This window comes from Argentina silus (genome assembly GCF_951799395.1).
Source record: "Argentina silus genome assembly, chromosome: X".
Lineage (NCBI taxonomy): Eukaryota > Metazoa > Chordata > Actinopteri > Argentiniformes > Argentinidae > Argentina > Argentina silus.
In genome coordinates, this window is record NC_139653.1 from 37374086 (window position 1) to 37390640 (window position 16555).

The 16555-nt window shown below is 39.9% G+C and overlaps 1 protein-coding gene across 1 annotated transcript in view; it reads right to left on the reverse strand.

The window, feature by feature from the left end:
• Positions 1 to 16555, reverse strand: part of LOC310822369 (VPS10 domain-containing receptor SorCS1-like) — a gene marked incomplete at both ends in the record, with an annotated part of 62929 nt that overhangs the window by 30855 nt on the left and 15519 nt on the right. Inside the window, 11 exons of the mRNA XM_083694708.1 lie at positions 78 to 195; positions 427 to 534; positions 795 to 886; positions 1475 to 1551; positions 1916 to 2018; positions 2179 to 2325; positions 4333 to 4512; positions 5094 to 5183; positions 6355 to 6467; positions 7417 to 7481; positions 11874 to 11947. Coding sequence (XP_083550834.1) covers positions 78 to 195; positions 427 to 534; positions 795 to 886; positions 1475 to 1551; positions 1916 to 2018; positions 2179 to 2325; positions 4333 to 4512; positions 5094 to 5183; positions 6355 to 6467; positions 7417 to 7481; positions 11874 to 11947 — 1167 coding nt within the window. The remainder of the gene's footprint in view (positions 1 to 77; positions 196 to 426; positions 535 to 794; positions 887 to 1474; positions 1552 to 1915; positions 2019 to 2178; positions 2326 to 4332; positions 4513 to 5093; positions 5184 to 6354; positions 6468 to 7416; positions 7482 to 11873; positions 11948 to 16555) is intronic.

Here is a 16555-nt window from a genome sequence, read left to right on the forward strand (position 1 = left end):
TTTAAATTCAATTGTTTGCTACAATAAAGATAATACAGTATATACAATCTTGTGTGTTCTTCTGTCATGCCTACTACCTCATTGTGTAGCTGCCATGTCTGATAGTCCTCAGTGGAACACCTTCTATTGAAGATGGACCTGAAGTCTACCTTCACAAGCTGCCACTCAGAACGATGGCTGAAATGACCAAATATACTGCAAAAATAAACAGGGAGACAGAAACAAGTCATGAGTTTACATATGGGGCACGCTATTTTCTATAATCAGTTATCCAAACAATAACCAAGTGATAATGCCTGAGAGGCTGTTGTTATATTATGCATTACATATATGCTCACAGCTAGAGGGAGTTGTTAGGCCCAAGACTATGAAGATAGAACAGTTCTATCTCTGCCCGAGTCATAGTTGGGTGCCTTAGTCTCTTACGTCATAATGAGGGTGTCTTCGTCTGGCTCTCCCAAGACTCCATCCACGTACAAAGGAGAGGATGTAAATCTGTATTTGTTCCACTGTCTTCCCTCATCAAAACTTAGCCTGGATAGAAAAGAAATGTGTTTACTCTCATGTATGGCCACAGTGTACATCCACTGTGCATATTAAGGTGGATTTTAACACTAAGAAACAATAAAGGTCCAGATGTATGTGTACATAGCTGACTCCATAGAACGTGTAAAGGCCACAAATATCTTAAAAGATTAACCAAGATACATATTAATCTTAGGCATAACATATTCATAACAGCATGGCACAAATACAGCCAGAATATAAAGTTTCAAGATAAGAGAGAACCTTACCAGATATGTCTGATGGGGAGAGGTGTGTGTCGGACAGCCACCAGAGCTCCTCCCTGGTTGAGGAAGAGAACACTGTACTCCTCCTCAAACACCTATAAACAGAGGAGAGGGTTTCATGTCCACAGAGGTCAGAGATAGCCAGATATGATGTACTGTACATGAGTAATTAAATCTGCACAGATGTACTGTTAGAAAGCCTAATGTACAGTATATGATTTTATCATGCAGACACTTTTGTGGATGACTAGTATATCAGAATGCCAAATGTACTGTACTGATCACATTTATAGAAAAAACAAACAAATGAGAGAAAAGGGAATATTGAATATCCTTCTACAAGCTCCTAAGGAACTGTGTACAGAAATGACACTAACTTCCGAGAAGAAGTAGCTACACAGTTTATGTAAAATCAAGAGTGATGTCATATCAAACAATGTTATGTATCATTAATCAAACAAAGGTGTCTGTTATCACCCTGTTCTGTTCACTTAGTTGTAATTGTTGTTCACAATGTTGTTTTTTGTGTTTTTCATGTGGTTGAAATTAATATGAAAAAAAAGTATAATAATCATCAAACGATTGCTCTCTCCCCGGAGTTATTGAGTCATAAAGCAATGGGAAATATCAATGTGTATTGCCTTTGATTTTTCTTCACACAACTTCTCTTTTAGTCAAAATACCTCTCTCCATGTGTTCCCAGCATCTGAGGTGATGAATATGCTGACATTATTGGTGATCAGCTCAGGCCCAATAGTGCCTAGAAGGTAACAAGGTCATATGTCAGTCTTTAATATGCCTTTTCACTCCAGCTAGGATCAGTGGGTATATATTATATCTGTTTTTACCAGGCATCTGTATGTCTACAAACATGCAGGCATACTGCAACCAATTTCTCATAGCAGACCGATTTCACTTGAGAATATTTTACTGTAGTTCTCGGAGAACACAACTATGGATTTGTTAAAGGGCTTTAGTATTATTATATAGTATGAGCAAAAAGAGCGAAGTGTAACAGTTGTGTAACAACTTTAGGGAGAGATAGGTTCCCTATAGTAAATGCTAATGAGGGCAAGACTAAAAAAAGATACATAAAGTAAATACACTGATCAAATAATCCCTACCTGAAGCTAAAATGATTCCTGGGGCTGACTCTTTGCTCACAATGTTCCCAGACGTGTATGGGTTGTCAGACACGTGGAGATGCAGGTGCAATGAACAGTAGGGCTGAAACACAACCAAATAAAAGAAAGTTAATACTAAAGTTAATACAGTAAGAATCTCTTTTTCAAGGGAGCCCTGGTGACGTTATAGATAGCACTTTGTCACAATCAATGACATATGTAGACAGGTTTCTGATGTTATCTACTGTCTAAAGCCCACTCACCTGTTCACAGTAAACCCTGTTCCCTCTTAGATCAGTGGTAGGAGCCTGTAGCAGACGCCAGTCCCGTCCCTTGTTGTATGTGATGTAGGTTTTCACTTGGTTCTCAACCACTTTGTTTGACAGGAACACCCCTTTAATCCCTGCCACCTAGGAACATGAGAGAGAGAGAGAGAGAGAGAGAGAGAGAGGCAGAGGGGAGAGAGAGGGACAGAGTAACTGAGAGTAATTGAGAGACAGAGCAACACTGAAGTGCTGAAGATTCAACCGTAAATTATTCAAACTTAAGTAAAGTTGATGCCAGGAATTTTGAGAAGTATGTGCATAATAGCGTTTCTGACAGGGAGGACTTTTTCAGACCATCTGTGGGAGGTTTCAGAATAAAAACAACATATGGTGGAGCCCTGAGACATTTCTCCTTCTTTGTATTTAAAGGTGGAGATGCAACATTCACTCAAAGTTCATCCTGCTCCTCAATTCAACCCAAAGTGCCCAAATCTGAGTGATAATGACCTTTTCATGGCATTCTTCGTACAGCATAACACCTCAGCTTAATCAGAGTGCCCTTTCTCTGTGAGCTTTGACACAACTTTAGGTATTAGTAGAGGTCAGTGAGCATTGAGAACAATCACTGCTGATAGCTTTTTTCGGCTGTATGACTGTATGAGTGGAATCTCATACAGTATGTAGCTTTCACTACAAGCTCAGGGTGAGCTTAATCAGAGATGAAACGCATTGTGTAGTCACTGCTTTCTAGTTTGCTAATGGTGCTTTACTTCACAGTGGTCTGTCAGGAGAGATTTGGGTACAGGATGCATTCATGACTTATGTGTGTGAATCTGTTAGCTCAGGTTAACGCTGTAACAATGCATGATTGTTATACATAGGCCTGCAAGCTAGAAGCTGACAGAAGTTGTGGAGAGTCATTTAGTCATGTGCTTGTGTGTAGGAAGCAAAACCTTTTGACCAGTGCATTCTATTTACATGTGAATGATACCTATGTTTATGGGCCAAAGGAAATGCCTTGATGAACAGTGATCAATTGCTCCTCTCTCACTTTACAAGTGCTATCTGGATCAATGTGTCACAGGCGAATGGGCATGCCTGGTGGACATTCTGAGGATATCGTGCCTCACCTGTTGATAACACTTGATTGTAAATCCTATGCTATTGTAATGTATATTGTACAGGCCAAAATGCTTCTCCCATCAATGTCTCTGATGTTCTATCGTTGGGATGGTATTTAAGGAGAAAAACAGAGTTTTGGGTTAGGCCATCCATTTGTTTACAACAGTTTGTTTATTTTGAACTGTATGTTGCTTTGAACTATTCAATTGGTTATTTTGTTGATACTCTATTCTCATTCTTCCTTTTTGCCTCAGTGTAATATTGTGTGCTAACGGTTCTGGTAAAGCAGCACGACATAACCTGGTCATGAGTTTCCCCAGAGGTCACTTTAATGTTTAATGTTCATGTGCATAGTTGACAACATGTAGACTTAAGTCATCGACATCAGGTATCGTACCATGCGTACCTCTTCACTCATGCATGGTCATAGCCTATTGGGATTCTTACTGGAATCTCGGATCAGGTATGAGTGTCATGCAGGGATAAGCCAATCATTATAAATCATTATTAACTTCATTTTAAATCATGTGACCACTAGTGTGTAAAGTCTATTTTATCATGTCCTAACCGTCTGAAGTTTATTAGGGAATAAACGTACAGTTCTTCATTCTTATCCCCCAGTCTTCTCTCTTTTTACTAGTCTTGTAGATAATGGCCCTCTAATATGGTATGGATGTGTATACTACATGACCATTACTAATTCAAATAGCTAAAAATGCTATCCACCACATTGCAGTTTATCAAGGCTGATACAGTATTGGTATACAGTATGCATTTACTAATGTTGTTTATGAAGCGGCTAATTGAAAGCCAACTTAGTGCACTATAGTAGGCTAGTATCTGTGACATAAAGCTCATGACGCCTTGGCAAAATGTGTTAACATTGTTAATGTATGTTAACAAACAAAGATGTTATACCAACAATGCTAAAGTGATATAGCTCATCAGTGTTTCCCCTACTATCGAATAGACGGGGCCCTCTGCCTAGATCTGTTGCGCCCCGCCTAGAATTTGAGGGAAACACTGTACCTCATAGAGTTCTATCATGATGTTGCCCTCAGGTCCTCCACTGCTCACAACGTTTTCCAGGGCCAGAGTGAAGAGCAGTCCCCGGGCCTCTGATATGTACAAGTTGTAGGAGTCGTTATGGTGCCAGTCCTGGACTGCTGCCACCACCTGGTTATCGTCAGTGCTTATGATCTGCAAGTCCTGCAGAGGGAATCATGTGTTACTGAGGTTAGTGTAAACAAATAAGTAGAATTAAGTAGTAATTGTGAGTGCTGGCCATTAAACAATTTAGTTGGACTGTTCCTTCAGGTTGCAATGCAAAAGCAGCACTCTAGACTGCTATAATTTCTGCATTCATTAGCATATGTAAATGCTGGCCTTTTTATACCATTACTTAAATGAAGAGTTGAGCATGGCAATTTTTTGATTTGAAGTTACTGAGGTTACCTGGATTTGCATAAGCTATTGTGTGGTCTCAGACAACAGCACTATTGTAATAATACATGTCTGCTCTGAGTGCATATTTCCTCCTGGATGGTTTTATAGATCCTTCAATTATGTCCAATATGATTTCCATTTTTCATTTTTACTTTCTGTTCATTTCTTTCTTTCTATTTCATGACCTTGTGTATTCCCGAGAGTACCAAGCAAATAAAACATAATTATGATTATGAAAATAAAATGTTGTTGATAAACAACTGTTGCTAAGTGGATTCATAGCAGCCAGTAGCAAGTATAAAGTGGCATTACGTCAGTAAAGCTTTTACTTGTAGCAAACTTACCCTTGGCAAAGTGTACTTAGGGAGTTTCATAGGGTAGAAAGCATTGCGTTTATATGACACATAATGGACAGGTAGGCCACCCATTGGTACCTAGAAAAACAATGTTTGATTGGTAAATTATAAGATATACTGTAGTGAGGGTGTAGTGGAGCACACTGTAAATGCACATACATTACCCTCTATAAATATTGGAAAGAGGAAGCATTGTCTTATTTTAGCTATATACTCCAACAGTTTGGATTTGAAATCAACCCCCCCCCTCCCCAACAAAAAAAAAATGTCCCACAGATCAAGAACACTCTCCAGTAGGTAGGTGTGATTGTGTCAGAGACTACCATCCACAGAATACATCACCAGCTGAACTACAGAGGCTTCACTGCAAGGTGCAAACCTGTTATTCTCAAAAAGGATGGCCAGGTTACAGTTTGCTAAAAAGTACCTAAAAAGCCTGCAGAGGTCTGGAAAACAGTCTTGTGAACAGATAAGACAAATATTATCATGTACCAGTGTGATTACAAGAGGAGAGTTTGGACAAAAATAGGATCTGCCCAAGATTTACAGCATACAGTGAAACATGGTGGAGGGGTCTATGGTTTGGGCATGTATAGCTGCCAAAAGAACTGGCTAACTTGTCTGAATTGATGATGTAACTGCTAACAGCAGCAGCAGAATGTATTCTGAAGTGTACAGAAACATTGTGTCTGCTCGAGTACAAGCAAATGCCTCCAAATTCATTGGATGGCGCTTCATCATCATTGGATGGCGCTTCAATGACCCCAAACATACTGCAATAGCAACTAGGGAGTTTTTCAAATCCAAACAGTTGGAATATAGAGCTAAAAGAAGACAAAATGCTTCCTCTTTCCAATACTTATGGAGGGCACTGTAGTTTTACATGATGAATAATGTTTTTTCACCTACTGTATAACTTACATCCATGCAGTAGAATTGCTAAATCATTGCAAATTGCGCTGTTATAAAGTAGCCTGTCAATGCCTGATACAGAAGTAGAATGAACACACTATGATGGTTTGTCAGGCAATTTCATTCTCTCACCTATCATGTTTATGGTTACCCATTGCAAAATATGACTACAGTATATCAAAATGCTATTCCAGTCCAATTTTAATTGTAATTTTAGTACCTTAGATAAAGTCGTATACAACAACTTCAAAATATGTATCCACTGAATAAGTGCATTGGAGTGGCACTGTAGGTGGTAATATACTGCAACCTCAGAAGTCACAGTACCATAACGTACCTGAATGAACACATACTCGTCCTGCACCACCAGGGAATCAGGGATGATATACCCAGGGAAAGGCTTGCCTTTGACGGAGCAGTTCTGCAGCCTACACGTCACATACTGGGATCCTGCAACAAGTGGTAGGTAAACCATATATAGAAATATAATTTAAAAAATAATTTAAAAAACGTATGTTGTATTCAATCAGGAGTTCAGCATTAATAGCATTAATAGTAGAAGGCAGGAGACCAGGGAGGCCATTTGCTATTCTCACTAATAAGAGAGCGAGAGTGGCTGCCCCTGTGTGTTAGCTTCAGCCAAATGAGCCAGCGTCCCCAGAGACAGAACATTAACACTGAAGGCTTTATGGAAACAGCCCTTTCTCAACACTCTAGCCAACTAAAGAACCCTGCAGTCACATTATAGCTACCAGCCCTTACAAAATGAATTAAGTTAATTGTAAAGAAGAGAGAGTGTCTCTGTGCAGCCAAGCCAATTCAAATGGGTGAGAGAAAGAGAGAGAGGGGGGGGTTACAGTAAGTGTAAAAATCAAGGAACGGTTACAACATGTAAAAAATATTTGCTCCCGTTTGTTTCAAAGGTGAGTAAAACAAACACATCAACTAAAGGCAAAGTATATATTAGGAGAAGGAAATGGTCTCCAGAGAAAGAATAAAGAGGGTTACATGCTTTTTCATTTCCTCCTGAAAATAACAGGTGCAATTATATCTGAGATGCAGTGATTTTAAACCCTCCAAGGGTTACATCTGAAATGTTACCGTTTTTTGTAGAAACTCTCCAATTATATGCCCTGTGAAGGCTGCGCAGCAGACTAACGATGTCAAGCCTAGTGTGTAAATGATCCTACTGAAGAAAATCCTCAAATTTCTCCCTTGATGTAATTGTAGAGGAGGGGGTTCGGTGACCACGTTTGCTAGCTGAGTAACCTTGCCTGAGACCTAAAGACATGCGATCTAACTGACTAGGTTGTAGTTACGCAGATTTGCGTATGTCTTCTACATATACAGTAGAAAAAAAACCAGGTTGGGACCCTGCTTCAGTGACAGCTTCGCTTACGTCCATCTGAAATTTGTGTTTCCAGGTGGATCATTCCAGGCTCTTTGTCCAGACCTAGTTTTGACCTGTAATGAGACAAGACATTCACACATTCAAATATGATAATGTATTACCTTTCAGTGAACATCTGTGCATTTCAGCAATGACATGGACATTTACATTACTGACATGTATTGACATGTTTATTTAGCCCATTACATGCAGTAAATTATAGTCATACAAATACAGTGCCCTGCGCAAGTAATGGAACAGTGAAGCATGTGTTCTTGCTTTGGCTCTATATGAGGTTAAAGTAGAGATTCTCAGCTTTTATTTGGCATTTGTGTACTTATTGGTTTCACCATTTACAAATTACATTTTTTTTTATACATACTGTAGTCCCCCTATATCAGGGCAACAAAAGTAATGGGACAAGTGGCTTGACAGGGGTTTCTGGTTTGTCAGGTGTGTTCCGTCTAATCATTTGTGCAGGAATAAGAGAACTGTCAATGTCTAGTATTGATTCTAGGATTTGCCTTTGCCGTCTGCTATTGATGTCTGTCAACATGAGGACCAAAGAGGTGTCAATGAAAGTCAAGGAAGCCATTATTAGGCTGAACAAAAGAAACAAAAAAAATAATGCTCAACATAATCAGAAAAAAACAAAACAACTCCCACAGATCAGGAACACTCTCCAGGAGGTAGGTGTGAATGTGTCAAGACACTACCATCCGCAGAATACGTCACCAGCCAAACTACAGAGGTTTCACTGCAAGGTGCAAACCACGAGTTATCCTCAAAAAGGATGGTCAGGTTACAGTTTGCTAAAAAGTACGTAAAAAGCCTCCAGAGCTCTGGTAAATGGTCTCGTGGACAGATGAATATTATCATGTACCAGAGTGATTGCAAGAGGAAAGTTTGGAGAAAAAAGGATCTTCCCAAGATTTACATACCACCTGATCTGTGAAACATGTTGGATGGGGTTTTATAGTTCAGGGCATGTATAGATGCCACTAGAACTGTCTAACTTGTCTTAATTGATGATGTAACTGCTGACAGTAGCAGCAGAATGTATTCAGAAGTGTACAGAAACATTGTGTCTGCTCAAGTGCAAGCAGATGCCTCAAAATTCCTTGGATGGCGCTTCATCATACAGTAAGTCAATGACAAAACATACTGCCATCGCAACGAGGTTGCCAATCAGGGCCAAAAACTGCCAAGTTCTTGACTGGCCAAGTCAATCTTCAGATTTAAATCCAATTGAACATGCATTTAATTTCCTGATGATAGGATTTTAGGCAACAAAAACCTAGAAAACAAACAACTAAAGATGTCTGCAGTACAGGCCTGGCAGAACATCACTAGAGAAGATACCCAGCATCTGGTGAGGTCAATAGGTCGGAGATTTCATGCAATTATTGCATGCAAAGCATTGTTGACCAAATATAAAATTGGAGAGGTCAATTTGGACATTATATGAATCTGACCCATTCACAAAATCAGTTAAAAGGAGAAAAAATGCTTCACTGCCCCCATACACAGGGCACTGTATATGCATTGAAAGCGGATTATATGGTTAGCCTTATCATCTGAACAACACATGTAGAAAAATCTGATATTAAACATTTGTACAAAAAACATGTACAACTCTATTTCTTCTAATTTTTTCAAAATGATCGTCAAGGACAGTCCTTCAAAACATTGTTTGTTTAAGTAAGAAACAGAAATATCAAAAGCAAAACCTCAGAATAAAGGTATTCATGCAAATGCCAGACTCCCAGAACAAACATTTATCTAATTTATTTATTTTATTTATTTATTAATTACCACTTTCTATCCAAATGTCTTATTTTTTAACAGAGACAGAAAAGTCATGTATCTGTGCGGGTAAGACATCTGAAGGACAACAATGTTTGTTTCCATTTTGATTGGATGAAATTAGGGAATGCAGCTGCTTGATATCTTCATCCCTTTCTTTCTTATTGAAAAAAAAAACTATGATGATAGAAGACAACAACATTTTCCACAAACATCGACCTCTCAATCATTCGACCGGTAGTATCATGCCAAGGGAACACTGAGCCATTTTTCCTTTCAATAGAGCTTCAACAAGGAAGCCAGTTATGTGCAAGGCGACAAGAGTGACCACTTGTTGTATTAATAGCAGCTATTGTGGAAGAATATGGGTTTTTCCTCATTTTCTGTCAAATGGTAGTGTCTGAGCCATAATAAAAAGGAACAATCCTGCTAGCCTCAGCACTCTGTAATTGCTTCTCAGCTCCATCTTTTTTAATGAACTCTCTGTCAAGTACTTCATCCCTTCTCTCTGTGAACAGCAGGTTGTGTTCTTAAATGTGCTCCTCCTTATGTTTCATGTTCCTCTGTTACTGGGGAACATACACAGTAAACTACATGCCTGAGCTACAAAAGTGCGCAGCGTAAGTAATGGGACAGTGAAGCATTTTACGGTACTGATATGTACTCACATGTTTATTTAGCCCATCACATACAGTACATTATAGGGATACAGACACAGTGCCCTGTGCAAATAATGGGACAGTGAACCATTCTTCTTTTGGCTCTATACTCCTCTACAGCCTACTACTACAGCCCCTAGACGTAGACGAGTTTTCATCTAGTCGTTTTGGAGTCGTAACAACTCCAAAAGTTTGGATTTGAAATCAAACAATTACTATGAGGTTAAAGTATAGATTGTCAGCTTTTATTTAACTCATTTAGTGCTGAGGGTGAATAAAGTCACCCAAATTGTCAACATTCTGCCAAGGGTGACTTTATTCACCAAAAATGCATAAATTATGATGCTTCTTGACCTTACCAGATGCTGGGTATCTTCTCTAGTGACGCTCTGCCAGGCATGTACTGCAGCCATCTTCAGTTGTTGTTTTTTTAGGTCTTTTTGCCTAAAATCTTTGATTTGATTGATTTGTCCAGTCAAGAACTTTGCAGTTGTTGGCCCTCCATTGGCAACCTAGTTGATATGGCAGTATGTTTTGGGTCATTGTCTTAGTGTATGGTGAAGTGCCATCCAAGGAATTTGGAGGCATCTGCTTGCACTTGAGCAGACACAATGTTTCTGTATATTTCAAAATACATTCTGCTGCTGCCATCAGCAGTTACATCATTAATTAAAACAGCCAGTTCTAGTGGCAGCTTTACATACCCTAACCATAACACCCCCTCCACCATGTTTCACAGATGAGGTGGTATGCTGTAAATCTTGGATATTTCTTTCTCTAGACTTTCCTCTTGCAATCATATGATCATATGTATATGATAATATTCATCTTATCTGTCCATGGGACCTTTTTCAAGACCTCTGCATGCTTTTTAGAAAACAGTAACCTGACCATCCTTTTTGAGGATTTTCTTTTTAATGATGTTACAAACTGTTGATAAGTTGGAATCTTTAGTTTAACCTCATTAATTGGAGTATAGAGCCAAAAGAAGAAAAAAATGCTTCACTGTCCCATTACTTATGCAGGGCACTATATGTGGCTTGTTAAGAGGAAGATGTTTTAAGCCTTGCCAAGCAAGATTGCTGCATGTCAATGCACCTCATGCTAAAGTTGTCATCAGACAGTAAGCTTACACAAGCACATGCATACTCTGTAGTTTTACCATTTGTACTTACACAAGCACATGCATAGACATCATTAACTCTTTATAAGAACAACATAGATACTTCACAAATGTCTAAGCATAAGCCATGCTATAAGGTTGGCAAAAGGGTTATGCCACATTTGGCAAAGTGCCCTGTTATAAACCTGGTGTGAAGCATCTACAGTATATAGGCCTTATAATGGGTTTACTTTTTTACTTTTTAGTGCTTCGGTTGTATCATTCTTTGGCTCTGAGTTTGGGCTAAAAAACACTTTGTCATAATTTGCTCGCAAGTGTCAACGTTTGTGGAAGAAGTTGAAGTTAAATGTTTTAGCCAAATGTTTGTGAACGTGAACAATTTTGTAATTAAGATGGTGTAATTGAACCATCCACTTAAAAGATTATGTTGTTCTTAAGAGGTTATTTATCAAAATGTTAAAAGTGTCTGGTCATCTAAAGAGTATTGATCTCCATTGCCTCCATGAAATAGTAAATGATAGCACTAATGTTTTGTGATTAAACATTATTATCATTGTGAAATTACCCATTATCTGACAAAACACAGTGCTGTATCAACTAATATCAAGGGAAATATTGTAGATTTTTGAGAACTATACTAAACTATATTTCTCTTGTATCATACTGTATGCATAACTTTGACGCTGAACAAGAGAATGTAACAGTACTGAGTCTATTACAATGCATGTGCTGTATACCAAGGCCATGACATCGATTTCTATTCTATATGTAAATGAGATATGGTTATTTGAATGTTTACTAATTTGAAACACATTTAGATGGCATTTCTGTTAAATGTTATCAGCAGAGGAGAGAGAAATGTTGATTGCTGTTCTCACCAGTAGAATCTGTTGGGGACCACATTCTCGTGTACCAGCTGCCATCTTCTCCCAAACTCAACAGAGACGTAAAGCTGAAAAAGGATGAGAGATGATCATCCAAAAGTTAAAACAATCATTAGTAATATAGAACCTGGCGAATTCTCTCCTCTGCTCTTCCTGTCACTTGACTTTTCATAACAAATTCAACCCAAGCTCGCAGAAACTTGTATCTGTGAGGAAGGATCATGAAGGGCCATACACAATTAATACTGGTAGGCAATGGTGTGCTAAAGCTGATCATATTCTGACTGTGAGAGAGTTGGTTGATGCCCCCTCACATTGAAGACACATAGGTGGACTTGGAAGAATAATAAGCCCTAGCTTTCTTTAATCTAAAACTTACAGCCCAAGTAGCAGCATCTGAGGGACTGGGGGGAAGCAACCAGTGACAGTATCACTTAATTAAACACAAGCACCTTGTAACGGGTTTACTTTTTTGAAGGTTTTATTAAGTCTTAAAAAAATTGCTCAGTTTGAAGTAGGACTGTAAAGGTTGCTACTAAATAAACAAACGTGTTGCCCAATACTGCCACTGTAGACAGATTTTGGTGGTGCCAGCCTTGATTTAAATTTACAGTTGAATGAGCAGACATCCTGAAGAAATTGCACCCTTGCCATTTGTCAATTCCTTTGCGATTGTAATGTGTCTCACACCTTGTCCTTTGTTGGAAATTATACTTAAAGAGAGGGACAGCAAGATGTCCTCTGAGTTAGTCGGGTTAGGCCCATGGCCACCGGTCTCCGGTGTTGTCCTCGACACACGTCTATGTATGGTTAAAACCTACATAGACGTGTGTCGTATCATATGTTGTTTTAAAACTGTTAAATTGGTTATTTTGTTGATACTCTATTCTCATTCTTCCTATGTGCATTAATGTGATGTTGTGCGCTAGATAAAGATTCTGTTAATACAGCACGACATAATCATGACCACGTTCTCCCATTTAATGTCTAATGATCACATGCATTGCTAAAGAGATGGAGAGTGAGTCATCAGCTTCCGATACTGGCCTGATCGTAAACCACTAGCAAGCCGATTTATCTTAACTTGAGGGCATGGTAAAATAGCATTTTGCATTTACATTTATGGCATTTAGCAGACGCTTTTATCCAAAGCGACTTGCAACAAATACATTTGTTTAAGTGAATCATCTATCAAACAGTCATCATAAGACAAAGTAATCAATGTTCACACCAGGGGCCATTGGCAGTCGTAATGCCAATAGACTTTTTTTTTATTTTATTTTTTTTATATATTTTATTAGCAGGAGAGAACTTGTACAGGGGGGTAGCAGGGGAGAAGAGGTCTTGGGGTTGGGGTTAGGGTTAGGGTTAGTATAGGGGGGGTAGTGAGGGTGAAGCGGTCTTTAGGAGGGACTGTTAAGATGTAGCTTGAAAAGTTGGGTTTTCAATCTATGGCGGAAGATCAGAAGTGACTCTCAAGTCCTGACAGTAGTGGGAAGCTCATTCCACCAGCGGGGCGCCAGGACAGTGAAAAGCTGTGACCGAGTAGCATGGCCACTGCATCCACGTAGAGGCGGCGGTGCCAGGCGGGCAGCCGAGGTGGACGAGTGGAGTGATCTTGCAGGGGTTTGGTGGCTAACCATTGCTTGCAAGTAGGGAGGGGCTGTTCCCTTTGCCGCCCGGTAGGCAAGCACCAGGGTCTTGAATTTGATGCGGGCTGCTACCAGGAGCCAGTGGAGGGTGCGGAGGAGGGGCGTGACATGGGAGAATTTGGGGAGATTGAACACCAGACGAGCAGCAGCGTTCTGGATGAGCTGCAGAGGCCTGATGGAGGAGGCGGGGAGTCTGGCCAAGAGTGCATTGCAGTAGTCAAGGCGAGAGATTACAAGTGTTTGGACCAAAAGTTGTGCTGCTTCTCTGGTGAGGAATGGACGTATCCTTCTGATGTTGTAGAGGAAGAATCTACAGGAGCGTGCTGTCGCTGTGATGTTTGCCACACAGGATAAGTGGTTGTCAAACAATCTTGTAAGGTTGAAATGGCTACAAATTAACTGAAGAACATTTAAGACAATGATAAAAAACAACCATTATAACTAGTGAAGAAAAAAATACTAATTACAAGAACATTTGTACACTACCCACCTTACCAGCAACACAGCAATCTAAATAAATGCATAAGCAGCCTAGCATTCGGTCTCTTGCCAGAGAACTCCCAACAAATTACACTAAGCTTGCATACTGCCTCAATGAGTGGGGCATCAGGTGTGTTGTGTCTTAAATGCCCACACCTAAGTCTAAATGGGTGTCTCCTATAAATGGAGGATGTGTCAACTGTTTGGGGAGCTTTTTGGAAATCAGAGGAAGCTCATGTGCTGCCAGTTTGTATTTGTATCCAACTGTTATAACATGTATAGATTTTGTCCAGTAATTTGTTAACGATATAGACCATCTGTATCCCAGACTGTCTGATGTATTTGTTTCTACTGGCAACACTGACAGACTCATCAAAACCAAATGAGATGAGTCTAGATGTATTCAGGTCTGTATGTTTCTCATCTCATCTGGTTTTGGTCAGTCGGTCAAACAGTCAAACTCTTCTAATGAGATGAGTAGATTTCCCCAAATGGTCTCTGTACATGTATTTCTAAACACTGTTGGCTCAGTTGGGTTAGGATGTGACTTGGGATTGTGTATGATACTACTTCACAGGTGCTTTGAAAACCCAAACCACCTGTTTATCCATTTCAAAATATACTGCATCACAGAATGTATGATTCACATCTTCATATTGGCTAGGATATTAAATATTGCTATATTGTTCCCAGCAGTGAATCAACATTCCTCATGTAAGGGTTAGGGCTAGTGAAGTAAGGGGAGAATAGGGAGGAACATAGAGTGCGAGGGGAGACGTGGAATAGCTTTCACAGAATTATTAATTCTTAGCAAATCCAAGGCTACATACCTCAAGCCAGAGTTTGCCAATAAGCAAACTGCCAATTCTCACCAAGTACTGGTCGACCACATTCAAACCTACACTGGCCTAGTAACAATCAGAAGTTATTATAGCCATACACTACATACAGAGCCAGAGCTGGCCCATAAGCAAAGTTTCAACTATCACCCAGTACTGGTTCCCCACATTTAGACCAAATATGACAAAATAACTACAGGAATGTATCAGGGCTATATTCCTCATAACAGAGTTGGCCCATGAGAAAAGTTCCAACTCTCACCTAGTATTGGTCCCCCACATTTAGAACAAAAGTGGCCAAGTAATGACAGGAACAAATCAGTGCCAGATACAACACATCTGAAAGCTGGCCCATGAGCAAAGTTCCAACTCTCACCCAGTACTGGTCAACCACACCAAAGATGGCCTAGTAAGATCTGGTCCACGATTGTCTGGTGATTGGGAGTAACGTATCAGGGCCACATTCCTCATACCAGAGCTGGCCCAGAGCAAATTGGCAACTATCATCCAGGGCTGGCCCCCCACATTTGGATGACATCTGGCCGTTTTTGGACGACATCTGGTACTTGCTGTTTCCGGCACTCAGCCATATGTGCCACCATGAGATCAGATCTGGCCCATAATTGTCTGCTGACTGGCAGTACGTCAATTGCTTGCAAATGTTGCAGATTTCAAATAGATATGTTTTTTTTTTTAATTCATTAAATTTTTATACTGCATTTTACAAAGCACTAGGAATGCTTTTGTTCCATTGCTGTTCAGTTCAACTTCAAAGAATGCTTGAAAAGAGTATTCTTAATTATGAAATATAACCATTGATTTTATACTATGTGTTTTTGAGTGTGGAGTGTGAAGGAGACAGAGAGAGAGTGTGTGTGTGTGTGTGTGTGTGTGTGTGTGTGTGTGTGTGTGTGTGAGAGAGAGAGTGTGTGTGTGTGTGTGTGTGCAGTTGTAAATGTTTGATCTCTCTCTCTTTTGGACTATTTATTTGGTGTTCTCTCTACCCATCAATCACACACACATAACACTGATTCTACACGCACGCACACACATAATACTGACTACTGGTTCTAGACGCTGTAGACACGCACGCATATATGCACACACACACATACAGTTGTGGTCAGAAGTTTACATACACTTGTAAAGAACATGTATGTCATGGCAGTCTTGAGTTTCCAATCATTTCTACAACTCTTATTTTTCTGTGATGGATTGATTGGAGCACATACTTCTTTGTCACAAAAAACATTTATGAAGTTTGGTTCTTTTATGAATTTATTATGGGTCTTCTAAAAATGTGACAAACTGTATGTAAACTTCTGACCACAACTGTATGCACACATGCACACACACACACACACATTTTTCATACTGCGCATACTATGTGTGTTTGAATGTGAAAGAGATGGAGAGAGAGGGAGAAAGGATAGGGAGAGAGACAGTTGGAGTGAGAAAGAGAGAGTGTGCATGTGCGTGCGTGCGTGGTTGCGTGCGTGGTTGCGTGCGTGCGTGCGTGCATGCGTGCGTGCGTGCATGCGTGCGTGCGGGCGTGCGTGCGGGCAGGCGTGCGTGCGTGCGGGCGTGCGTGCGGGCGGGAAGGTGGACAGAGGTACATTTTCTACTGACAGGCTGGTTTTGCCATTAGCTTCTCTCAATGGTACCTCTGCAGGATTCTTTCCCGAATTGACATTGTAAAATGACA